The sequence below is a fragment of the Tenrec ecaudatus genome, chromosome 5 (assembly GCF_050624435.1).
Source record: "Tenrec ecaudatus isolate mTenEca1 chromosome 5, mTenEca1.hap1, whole genome shotgun sequence".
NCBI classification, from domain to species: domain Eukaryota; kingdom Metazoa; phylum Chordata; class Mammalia; order Afrosoricida; family Tenrecidae; genus Tenrec; species Tenrec ecaudatus.
Genome location: NC_134534.1, coordinates 166,253,980 through 166,267,370, shown reverse-complemented (window position 1 = coordinate 166,267,370; position 13,391 = coordinate 166,253,980). Strand labels below are relative to the sequence as shown.

At 36.6% G+C, this 13,391-nt stretch overlaps 1 protein-coding gene across 15 annotated transcripts in view; it reads right to left on the bottom strand.

Moving 5' to 3' along the window:
* The window catches only part of KMT2C (lysine methyltransferase 2C), a 327,314-nt gene that overhangs the window by 49,548 nt on the left and 264,375 nt on the right, over positions 1-13,391 (bottom strand). For all 15 annotated transcript variants that reach the window (XM_075550191.1, XM_075550199.1, XM_075550194.1 and 12 more), the window contains 5 exons: positions 11,771-12,063; positions 8,731-10,520; positions 7,821-7,932; positions 2,319-2,397; positions 484-547 (listed from right to left, as the gene is read on the bottom strand). In XM_075550191.1, the coding sequence (XP_075406306.1) occupies positions 484-547; positions 2,319-2,397; positions 7,821-7,932; positions 8,731-10,520; positions 11,771-12,063 (2,338 nt within the window). The remainder of the gene's footprint in view (positions 1-483; positions 548-2,318; positions 2,398-7,820; positions 7,933-8,730; positions 10,521-11,770; positions 12,064-13,391) is intronic.

Below are 13,391 nucleotides of genomic sequence, written 5' to 3'. Positions count from 1 at the left end.
GATCTTTAACTGAACCACCTTGGGACCCCTGAAGGTAACTAGAAAGGAAGGGTTCAATGGTGCACTGTGTACTTGACCCTCACACCATGCTGTTATACCCAACTTATTTCTATGCATATTACGTTACTTTGCTTTTCCCATTTAGGATCCCTGTCACTCAAGGAAGACAACCTTTAGAGCAGGAAGTGACCCAACTCTATAAATGTTAAGGTGCCTAATCTATATTCAAGAATAACCAATAACAACGATATTGAAGAGAATTGGGAAGATCATTTTTCTGTATTAAAACACTCATTTCTATCTATAATTTTTCATGCATAGCAAGAAAGAACAATGAAAGCACATGCCTTGGAAAAGAGTATAGGGTAGTGGTGTTTGGTAAAGATGAGGGCACCTGATCTAACTCCACATTTTTAGAAGAATACAAACACAGTGCTATAAGCAATGCCCAGAAAATATATAACTTATTAGATTTATACTTACTGACAAAGCCTGGACCAAAATTTGGAGGATTAGGCCTAGATATCTGATGTGTTATACTGCCATCCTAAAATAAGTAAAATTTATGAAGAGGTTTATTCCACATTTCATTTATGTAGGAAAAATAACTTTAAAATGTATGAAAGGAAAAGAAATGGAAGGGGAAAAAAACCCAACTTTAATTTTCTACAACTAATATTTAGAGTCTGGAATTTCATTAGAAAGAAGAGTGAATTTAGTGGTAACGACAAATTTTTGAAAATTATGTCTTAACTGTTATATTTCCTAGGTTTTATTCAAATAACAATTATGTTCAAGGTAAAGGATTATTCTTTAGAAACTAAATGTTGGGGCAAATGGTTGCCAACATTAGGATAGGGGCCCTGGTGGCACAGTGGCTTAAGTATGAACTCCCAGGGCCAGCGGTTTGGCTCTACTAGCTGCTCCACAGGAGAAGGAGGAGGCTTGCTGTTCCTCTAAGATTTTCAGTCTTGAGAACCCCAAGGGGCCGTTCTATCCTGTCCCATAGGGTAAGAGTCGGAACCAAATCAATGGCAGTATGCTCTGAATGTCAGTTAAACTAGAGCGCCATGTCTTCAGTTACTGTTGGATGAAATCTATGTGGTTTCTTCTGTATCTAGATTCAGTTAAATACAGAATTTAGATCTCAAAAAATTCCACTAGCATATAATGAAAATAAAAGAAAAAGACACGAATTAAAAATAAGTGTTATTTCTTATTGAAATATCTGAGTTTTTCCAGGAAAATTGAATTATTAGTTATTAATCTCACAATTCCCTGGCAACAGTCAGAAAACTAAGTTGTTAGACATCAGTTATATGTAAGTAATGATTATGAATGATAATAGTAGTCAGAATGCACTGTGTATAATTCTTATAATACTGCAAAACAGGTGGATTATTTAATAGAGCAAAAAACAGAATTACGAGAACTTGGCCAACACCACAGAGGAAATGTATAGAACTGTTATCTTTTCAAAAACTCAGTACACAGCCTATGCTTTCCCTCTTGTATCTATCTCTCAATTAGTAATGAAAGGGATATAATTATCAACATATTAAGTCTGAGCAAAAGGGGAAATTTTCCAGAGAAAGTAGGTAGCTTTCTCTCTCTTCTTCTCTTAGATACTGACAAAGATTTAAAAACCTTAAGAAAATACTACATGAAATAGGCAAGTCTACCTCCCTAGATATTCTGCTTGACACTAGGAACAGTTTATTTAAAAATACACACTTAGACCTGAGTATTATAAATGGTAACTATTCAAAAAGCTAAATTATTCCAAGGAATAAAAGTAGAACCTAACCACAACCCACTGTCATCTAAGTCGATTCTGATTCCTATTGCCCACAGGGTTTCTGAGACTGTGAATCTTTCCAGGGGCAGATGACCTCATCTCCCTCTAGAGACGTGGCTGTGAGGTTGAAATGCAGGAGCCCAGTGCTTAGCCCACAGTGCCACCAGGTCTATCTGTATCTAAAAGAACTTTATCGATATCATTATTTTCCATTTATAGTAGTTTACATTTTAAGTTTAACAAATCCATTCCAAAATTCAGGATACAAAAATATCTTTCTGAAGTTAAAAAACCCAAACCCAAGTCAGAACATGCTAGGCTATTAGTTTCTAAGTTACTGTGTATCTTACAGTCTTTTCAGAAATTACAGTCAACTTTTAAAAGCTTTGCCTTTCGGCTGAGCCAAGCCAGTCACATATTTGGCAGTGCTCTAAGCCTAGCCAACACTTTCTAGAAATGGTCTAAAAGTCAAATGAGAACCTCACATCATTCCAGAGTGACCAGTTTCAATCAGAATTACCTGAGGCATTGCCTGTGGGAGGAGATTCTGGCCTTCACTGTTTTGTGTTCCAGTCACTGACTGACCCACAAAGGGGAACCTGTGAAAAGAAAGCGCTAGTATCAAATTAGGAGAATTTATTTTCAGTGTGTAAGAGTTTTGTTTCAGGAGAGACAAAAGTAATGACAAGGTCTTTCTCAGTAAAAATATTGACAAGAGCCCCATTTTTTCTTATGCTACAAGCACATTTAATTCCTGTTGTACTTTTATTGTGTGTACTCTCAGAACCCTCATTTTACTTTTGATAAAATTAAGATGTACTGAGAATAAGTAACTTTCTCCACAAAGACTAGTGAGGCCAACATAAGAAAGCATCTAGTCCGATTCTGGACTTTATTGCTATATGTCACATTGTTGTTTAAAATGAAATAGCAATTTGAATCTTTAGCCTACAAATATAGCAAAGACTTAGGTTTACTGCATAAATTCTAAGAAAACCATCCCTTTTTCTAATCTTTATTAAGAAAATAATTGATATGTCAGCTGTTGTTTTATAATAAAGGACGTATCTCAATTAAGAAGCTTCCTATATTTTTAGATTTCCATAGCTAATATTAAAGCAAACAGAAGTAATGAATGGCCAATAAATAGTTTGTATGGTTAAAAGCAGTTGGTAAGTTTCATTCATTCTAATTAAAGTTATATAAAATCACTCTTTTTTAAAAAACATTTTATTAGGGACTCATACAACTCTTATCACAATCCATACATCAATTGTATAAAGCACATCTGTATATTCTTTGCCCTCATCATTTTCAAAGCATTTACTCTCCACTTAAGCCCTTTTCATCAAGTCCTCTTTTTTCCCCTCCCTCTCCGCTCCCCCCTCCCTCATGAGACAAATCACTCTTTACATGGCAACACTTACTCAGGAGTTACCAAATTCTTAAATATATCAAGATATATACATGATATGCTGAAAATTATATTCATATACTATTCAAATTTGGAATATGTATTTTAATCTTCTCTGGTCTGGAATCTCTCTTAATTCAAATATCACTCCCTGCCTAATGTCCCCATTTACCATAATACACAATTAAAAAATAATTTTATTGGGAGATATTACAGCTCTTATCACAATCCATACATCCATCCATTGTGTCGAACATATTTGTACATAAGTTGCCATCATCATTTTCAAAACATTTTCTTTGTACTTGAGCCCTTGTTAATACTCAATTTTTTTTACATTTTATTAGAGGCTCATACAACTCTGATCACAATTCATCCACATACATACATCAATTGTATAAAGCACATCTGTACATTCTTTGCCCTAATCATTTTCAAAGCATTTGCTCTCCACTTAAGCCCTTTGCATTAGGTCCTATTTTTTCCCCCTCCCTCCCAATACTCAAGTTTTAAGAGGGGACTGCAGCTTCCACTTCTTTGATATACTCAACAGACGAGTACAATCTGCCTCATATACCCCTAAATTTGTCAGTATATAGCTAATAGGTAGAGATACGACTCTGATAGAGCAAGATTTAATTTTGAAGACCATATTATAAGCTCTTAACAAATACTGCTGAATAATGAACATCAGACAGCTCATTGACTTCAACAGTGCTTCGTAACCAATTTTGAAATTTCTCCAAAGAATAAGACAAATAAATTCTTAGAAGTTTCAAATTTCTTCAGTGTACAATGTTATTGATGCAGATTTGCATTCAATTCCATAATATTATACATTCCTTTTTGTTCAAGGTTTTTATCAATGTTTGCTCCACTGACTAAGTTCTTAAATAGCAATAAATATATGTAAGAATCATGGATGGTGTTCACCAAAATTAGGAGTAAATGGAAACATCTCCAGGTATTCTTTTTCAGGAGGTCTGCAGTAAACTGAGGACCCTGCATTTCTAACAAACCTCTGTATCATTTTGGTTTAGTCCATGATCAAAATTTGAAAGACACTGCCCTGTGGCATTTCCTTTCCCTTAAAAGAATAAATATGCTTAATTTCAGAAATCCAGGTAGTCATTAAACCATATAGCCCTCAATGTATAATTTCCGTGTGTGTGTGTGTGTGTGTGTGTGCATGTATGTATTAGGTGTTAAAAGACTTATAAAACCCTCGAACTCTTAGCTACCAAAGTTATTCTTACTCATTACTTTTACTCCTGATTCAAATTCAGCTTGTGGTTATTAGATTTTACTGAACTCTTTATTGTAGTGAAGGCTTTTTAAAATTCAACAACTTAAGCACATTTTGTTTTGAGACTGGTTGCAATTCCTCAATGTACCAGCACTTTTCTCAGTCCTCCCTGGGTATTCACTTCTAATGGTCAGATTTTCCTCTTCCTTACTACCTTGAGCAATGTTTCTGGGCAAATGTTTCCCTGCTGGTCTCATATGGTTGAGTGGACTGAGGAATATGGCCGTCACTGATGTTCTCATTCATTTTATAGGTCTATTGTTTGGCAAAATGCTGACTTCTGAGAGAGGGTTCAGTTTCAAAGGGGTTTCTAAGGGTCATAATCTCAAGGGTTCCACCAATCTCTATCCGATCAGTAAGTTTGGTTGTTTTAAAACTTAATTTTGAATGTTTTCCTACATTTTTTTCCTTCCCTGTCTGTCCAGGACATTGTATTATGATCCTGATCAGATGTGGTAGGTATTCACTGTCTACCTCTTTGGGTCTCAAGGTACTGGAAGGCTGTGTGGTTCATTAGACTTTTGGATGAATTAGCTCCTTGAATCTTTTTATTTTCTTTGTCCTATTTTTGCTCCAGATGAAGAGACCAATAGTTGGATCTCAGATGGCCACTTTCAAGCTTTTAATACCACAGTAAGCCATTGTAGAATGTAGAAAATTGTCTTTGGGGGAAGATGGGGGAACCAATCACAATAATCGACAGATAACCCCCTCCCAGGGAGACGAACAACAGAAAAGTGGGTGAAAGGAGACAGCAGTCAGTGTAAGACATGAAAAAAATAATAATTTATAAATCATCAAGGGTTCATGAGGGAGAGAGGGTTGGGAAGGGGGAAAATAACTGATACCAAGGGCTCAAGTAGAAAGAAAATGTTATGAAAATGATGATGGCAACAACGTACAAATGTGCTTGACATAATGTATGTATGTATGGATTATTTTAAGAGTCCCTGAGAAAATGATTAAAACAAGATAAAATTGTCTTTGTGGACTACATTATACCAACTGACCTCAAATATCCTAAGATTAAAGTCCTAAGGCTCCAAGCTCGGTGACTCATTCAATCAAGGTGTTTGATGATGCTTAATATGTTTTTAGAACCTTGTCCCCAGATGCAAATATACCCTTGGATATATTTACAGCACATAAACAAGCCTATTTAGAAATTTCCTCCATGAACTGTATATACGAGGGGTACCCAAAATAAACCGGAAAAAGCACCGCTAGGCAGAGCTTTCATAGTAAGCATTGTTCCTCCTAAGCGAGCATAGTGTACCCAGTGGTGTCACCTGGAAAGGTTCTCTCTGGCCACAGTGAATTTTTTCCTAAAAGCAATTTTGCTCAAGCCTCATTTTTTTGTGATGGCTGATTTAAGAGAACAGGACGTGGCTGTGAAATTTTGTTTCCTCCTCAGGAAAAATGCCACAGAAACTGTTATACTTACAAGGTTGGAATTATTGGAAAATCTCAGGTACGTGAGTGGTTTTCTCATTTCAAAAAAGGAGAAATGTTAATTGATGACAGACCTCATTCTGGATTTCTGTCAATTTCCCAAATGGACGAACATGTTGACAAAATTCATGCACTTGTGCTTGACGACTGACAACGGACCATTGAAGACAAGAGGAAGTTATGTGGACTACCTTGGAGCGTGGTTCAGCGAATTTCAAAGGAAGATTTGGGAATGAGAAGAATCGCTGTGAAATCTGTGACTTGGGTTCTGAGTAACCAGGAAAAAAGAGCGTTGAGTGGAAACATTCCGAGCTTTGAAAGAACAGCTCTGACTTTTTTCCAACGTCATTACTGGTGACGAGACACGGTGCTATTCTTATGTCCCCAAAAGCAAACATCCATCAAGCCAGTGGAAGATGCTATCACCTCAGCCAAAAAATACTTGTCAAGTGAAATCAAAGATCAAGATGATGCTCATTTTTTTTTTTTTTTTTATGTGAGGAGGATAGTGTATTTGGAGTTTGTTCCACTGGTCAGACTGTTAAGCTTTCTATTTAGAGTTCTGAAAAGATTGCATAACAGTGTGTGACAAAAAAGGCCTGATTTGTGGCAGATGGGGGGGAGGGGACTGGTTTTGCCATGACAATGCACCTGCTCACGCAATCATCACAATGTGCTAGTTTTGGGCAAAAAACCCCCCAAAAATCAAACAAAAAACCCAGCATGCCTCTCTTGCCCATGCACCTTACTCACCTGACCTCGCTCCATGCGACTTCTTTTTGTTTCCACGAATGAAGAGGGACATGAAAGGACAGCGATTTGACGATGTAGAAGAAGTGAAGAAAAAAACGAGGGAGGTGCTGTCAGCCATCCAAACAAATGAGTTTGAAAAATGTTTCCAAGAATGGAATCGCAGATTTATGTCTTAAGTGTAATGTAAAGTACTTTGAAGGTGATAAGGTTGTTTTGAAAAAAAAAAAAGTAAATACATAGCTTTGAAAAAAAATTTTTTAATCTTTTTTTGGGGGGAGGGTACCTCCTCGTATACTCACAGTTGGGAGTCTCATTCATCTTTTCACTTTGTTCAGTTTGAGTATCTATAACAACTTGTTAACTAGGTAATTGTAAGACAGTTTATTGCTATTATTACAGAGTGATCTATAATACTATTTACACCTTTGCTGTTTTCACTTTTATGTATTTCCTAGTGGCTTCCTGTGCCTTTGCCAAGTTGTGTTGCCTACCCTCCTCTTTACTGTGTATCCTTTTCACTTCCCTCAAGTCACTGTGTATCTATTCCCTAGGTAAAGACGATTCTTTTATCCTTGGTAACCATCAAAGAATATTTCTTTTGGGCACAAAGCCTCCAGATATTTTAGAGTGAAATTCACATTTGCCTTAATCACCTATTACGGTTACTGTAAATGTCCTACCTAGTCTTTGCTCTCTCTATTGTTCTTTTTGATAGAAGGAAAAATAACCAAACACTTGAATTCACTATCTCAAATAACATTTTCTTTTCTGAATGTAGTTTCATTTGTTTCCGTTTACCTTTACATCTTCATCTATTTAGAATGAAAGATCTTGTCTCGAAGATCTATTAAGTTAGTATTATCAATTCTCACAGTATTTAAATGAATTCACATTCATATTGTGGATTTTCTGATCAAGTCAATCTTCTAAACTTTTCTGTTAAATACTAGTCCATTTACCATGAAATAAAGGGAAATTAACTATTTAATATTTATTTTTCATTTCTTGAATATAGGCTTCTCAGTTCTTATGCATGCTTTCTAGGGCTAGAGAGCACTTCTTGGTGGACTCTAAGGATGAGAAACACTGTCACCTACCTGTTCATAACCATTGGTGGCATGCCCATATTGTTCTGTGCCATTACTTTGTTTATTCCTTTAAGGGCTACCATTTTTGCTTTCATTATAGGATCGGTAATTGCATCAAAATCTAAAGAAGAAAAATATTTTAAAGTTATATACTTCACAGTACTTTGTTTAAGGTATATTAAGAGGTAAAATAACTATCATAACATTATGTAATATATAAAGTATTATTCTTTATTATTTAATAATTACTGAAGGTTTCTATAATAAGTAAGAAATTACGAGACCCTTATTCTGAATTGAATCCCATCTCAGTAAAACAAAATATACCTTAATAGCTTACCCTACAAGAATTAAAACAAGAAATCTGTCAAACTTGAGTATGACAGTAATCTAAAGTAAAACAATCTGCCCCCATCCAAATTTTCATGTTAATTAGAATTACTTTTTAAAATTTAACACCAGGACTGAGAACTTATAATTATTTCCAATACTATTGCACTGCACCAGTATCAGTTACCACTCTTAAAAAGATATATCCATTTCTTGACAACTCACTGTATGAAAAGGCCAGTAAAAAATAGTCTCTTTTGTATAAATGAAAAAAGAGGTGGGTGAATTTGATACAATTAGTAATTCATATAGGATAAAATATCAATGTTACCGTTGAAAAGAAAAAATACTATTTAATGGAAACACAGTACGATTAATGATGGTATTGACTAAGGGCCTGCAACTGATTGAATCATTTGATTTCCCCAAACCTCAAAGAACTCACTTTCAATTAAAAGCTGAAAGAAAAATACAAATATAAGCCCCAGTGCACTATTCCAAACATAATTTTAATCCTGTCATCTTAAAGAATACTGGAGACTAGGCACACCCATATTGATTGCTATTGAGACTTAATATAAAGTCCTACCAATGTTAGGGAAGAATGGTTCAGACCGCTGACGTATCATGGCTTGCATTTTTCTTTGTTGCTGCTGTTCTTGCCTCTCTTGATCTAAAAGATCCTGAAGCAGCAGTGGCTGTTCCTCTAGAAGGAGGGGCCTCTCTCTATTCTGCTGGGCTGATGTTGGAGCAATCATGAGCTGTTGAGGTCCAGATATACCACCGGTACCAGACTGACTTGTCAGAGGCATAGTTTGATTTGTAGATTTTCCTGTCCCAAAATTGTGACTCATTGACTGACCCTGAACAAATCCTGGATTTACCTGTGCACCCTGAGAAAAAGTATGGCTTACCCTAGAAACTCCTGCCACATTAGAATTTATGGTATTATCCAAAACATGACCAGGTGCTGTCACTAAAGGAGGTAAACTTGACACATGATTGGATGGTGATGGAGGCAAGGTTGGTGGTGGAGACCCCAAAGACCTCATGTCTGAATTATCTGATTTTTCATTAGTAAGTAAACTTGAGAGGACAGGAGTAGATCCAGTTATGTCGCAAGAACTTATACTTTCTTTAGCAGGCAGCTGGTCGGATCCTTGAACACTTGTGTTAGAGTTGGAATTTTCCTGATTAGTTGTTTTTTCAGGAAGATCTGGATAACAAGGCTGCGAAGAAGTCTTTTCTCCATCATTAAGGTCTGTGTTAGTAGAAACTTGTGAGCAGGGAATGTCAACAGTACCTTTATCTTCACTTTTCTCAATTTTATACTTGGTTTCCTCTTTAGAATTTGGAGACAGTGTTTCTGTTTTTACCTCACTGGTAACAGCAGAGCTTTTCTGTGGAGAATGTTTATCAGATGCAACCACATTTTTGTCTTCTTGCTCTGTTTTGGGGGGTTCAATAGACATGCACTGATTATCATCAATTGGAACATTAAGATCTAGTTCTTCATTAAACATGCTTTTCTTATCTCCCAAATCAAGTTCTGGATCTGTATATGCAATGATATCAAACTCTCCTGATCTCAAGAGGTCATCCAAGTTGGGGTCATTAGTTTCCAAATTACCCAAAGTGTCCAATTCATCTCCCTTGCCATCTTCTGTATCTAGATTTAAATTTTCAAGATCTTCATCATCTAAGTCTTTGACTTCAACCCCCTCAAGGTCTTTAACATCTAGTTCTTTTACAGATGGATCAATAGAATCAAGTTTTTCTTCAAGACCATCAGAAGATTGGTTGGTAGTCTGCAAATCAGATGTTGTTTCAGCTGGTGTAGGTGTTGACAAGGAAGCCTCTGAAAATTCACTGCCTAATGGATGACTCAGAGATCTCATGACCACCGAAGGTGAATGTGCAGGATGAGCTTGCTCTTGCTGTGAAGGTGGTGTTTGTTCCAAATTTGGATGCACAGGCAACCGATTGGGTAGACCTTGGGGAGGTCTTCTCATGGGGTCTGGGTGTCTAGGGCCTGGAAAGTCTGTCCGGGGAATGAAGCTTCCATGTCTGGGATGAGAAGGTGCTTCTATAACACTGTCAGCAGAACCACTGCAAGGTAGCGATTGCCTCCCATCAGGGGCCCTATGCCTCAGTTCAATAAATGCTTGTCCAAGTATATTATGCTGCTGAACTGGCAGACTCTGTGGTGGAAAATGCTGAGCAAGTCCAACTTGTGAGTTATTTAAAGGCCTAGGCATATCTACAGGTACTGATCGTCTGAGTTGTGGAGGAACTCCAGGTCCTTGCATTGGTTGAGGAGGCACAAGAAAGTGTTCCTGACTTGACAGGGTACCATGACTACCTCCTGAAAATCCAAATCTAAAAAAAAAAAAATTCAAACAGTTAATTTGAATACAAAGTATTACATTAAGTTTAAATTTAGAATAAATAAAGGAAAAGCTTTAAGTTATAGGTATATTATAATTGTCAAATATAACAACGAGGCAAAAGCCAAAATATCATTAGAAAATGCCCATATGCAAATAAATTTTTCTAACTATTCTATAATGTACACCATATCTGAACTCTAAAAGCTTTGCACTGTAACAAATAAATAAAATAAAGACAATCATGAAGCAGATGGAACAAACTGCTCAGAAAAAGACAGTGCTATTAGAATTTATGATTAAGAGCAGAGCCCATTTATTTTTTTCCCACTGTTCAGGGAAACTCCAAGGAAGAAGGTGATTTGGGGGATATTTGCATGAATATAGGAGATCTACCAGACGAGACCAATAAACTTGGAAGCCTCAGTTCTTGAGAAGACAACAGTACAGGTATGACACTAAGTAGCCTAACCAAACGAAAGAGTAGGACAGGAAATAGCAAGAGAAAAAATAATAAGGCAGCATACAAAGATTTCATAAATGAATATAATACATGGCTCAATTCTATATATTTTATTTTACTCTAGGAAATACTAAAGATAACTTAAGAACAAAGATAGGTATAAGACTGAAAAAAAAAATCTACTTTTGAACACCCATCAGCTTAAGTTTGGCTTTAAAATTTCTACTAGTCACTACAAAAAAGGGAATATGGACATGATTCACTACCAAGAATTTTATAACCTTATATAATCATGGAAAGTTCTTAAAATAGTCTTAAAATTTAAAAATCAAAGAATAATTACACCCTAAGTGAAGAGAGTGGAAGTTTATAATATTAATGGAGAGGACAATTATCACTACTGTCACCTTGTCCTAGGAGACTTTAACTGCATGTGGTAGTTATATGTGATTTACTTTACATTATAAACTATACTATTACTGCTGGAATTCAATGTTAATATAGTCACTATAAAATTTACATAGTTAAAATGTAATAATTTATACAATGAATACAGTTATTATGAAAGCCAATGCTTTTACAGTCTTTGGAAGTTTTTTTTTTTGGGGGGGGCGGGGGGGGAACTATGCCTCTCAGAGAAAAAAGTTGATTTTACCTCAGAAACTATAGAGGTAGAAACAGTATAATTTTTATAATTACAAATTTTTTATTATTAAGTAATATTATTTATCTGTGCCTATAACAACAATTTAAATATAACGGAACATTAAAAGCATTACCTAAATCCATGAGGTCGCATCCCCATACCAGCAACATCAGGACCATAGGGCCCATGCTGGTCTTTTGTGAAAACAGCGTATCTAGGCCCTAGGGGAGGTACAACGGGAGTTCTAAGGTTCCCAGGATAGGGAGGTGGAGGTCTGATAAAAGTCTGGTTGATATTCTCTGGTTGCCAGTGTTGAGGTGGCCCAGGATGAGGCACTACTGGTGGATCCTGTGACCCCTTCTCCTGTCGACCAGCTATCTTCTTCTGTTGTTGCTGCTGGAGAATCATCTCACGTAACTTTTGCCGCTGAATGGGAAGAAAAACACATTTTTAAGTTATTCAAATTTCTGATAATAGTTTTATAAAGGTCAATTGAGCTTTTAAAATCTTTATAGGGAGGAGTCCTAGTGGCATAGTACTTAAGTTCTCAACTGAAAAACCTAAAGGTTGATAGATGGAACCCACCAAGTAGCTTCACGGCAGAAAGGCCTGGTGATCTTCTTCCATAAAGATAACTAAGAAACCCAGAGTGGAATGGGTGAGCCTCGCCCTGGGAAAACCACCTTCGTGATCATGGTATCTCCCTGCCAGGCGAGTATTCCTATTCAGATTTAAAGCCTTAGAAACCCTAAAGTGTTACTATGAGTTGTAATCAATTTAATAACAGTGGGTTTGTTTTGGCTATTCACCAGAAATGTTATCTAAAATAAATTGATAATTTGGGTCCTTTCCTTGCTACGTAATAAATTGAAGGCTTTCAATTTAAGGATTTTCCTACGAGTTTATTGAGATTAAAATTAGATATAAAATATATCCAATTCAATTGGTATTAATTTTACCAATTTCAATGTCCTTTTTTGCAGTATCATTTCTACAAAAAAATATAACACTTTTGTTGATGAAATGAATAGCTTTCCTAAGAAGCAACAAAGCACACATGGAAGAAGCACATCAGCCTGTGTGATCACAAGGTGCCAAAGGGATGAGTTTTTAGGCATCAAAGAACAAAAAAATCATATCATGGTGTTCTCACCTCCCTGATAGGATTGCTGAAGACAAATGGGTGCATAAGCAAATGTGAAGAAAGCTGATGGTGCCCAGCTATCAAAAGATATATCACCCGGGGTCTTAAAGGCTTGAAGGTAAATAAGCAGTCATCTATCTCAGAAGCAACAAAGCTCACATGGAAGTACACCAGCCTGTGCAATAACGAGGTGCCGAAGGGATCAGGTATCAGGCATCATGAGAACAAAAAATCATATCGTTGTGAGTAAGGGGCAGTGCAGAGTGGAGACCCAATGCCCATTTGTAGGCAATTGGACATCCCCTTATGGAAGTGTTGCGGGGAGGAGACGAGCCAGTCAACGTGCAGTGTAGCAACCATGAAACATACAACTTTCCTCTAGTTCCTAAACGCTCTCCCCCACCCCACTATCATGATCCCAATTCTACCTTACAAATACACTGGTACAGAGAGGAACTGAAAACACAGGGAATCCAGAACAGATGATCCCTTCAGGACCAGTGGTGAGAGTGGCGATACCGGGAGGGTGGAGGGAGGGTGGATTAGAAAGGCGGAACCAATTACAAGGATCTACATATAACCCCCTCCTAGGAGGACGGACATCAGAAAA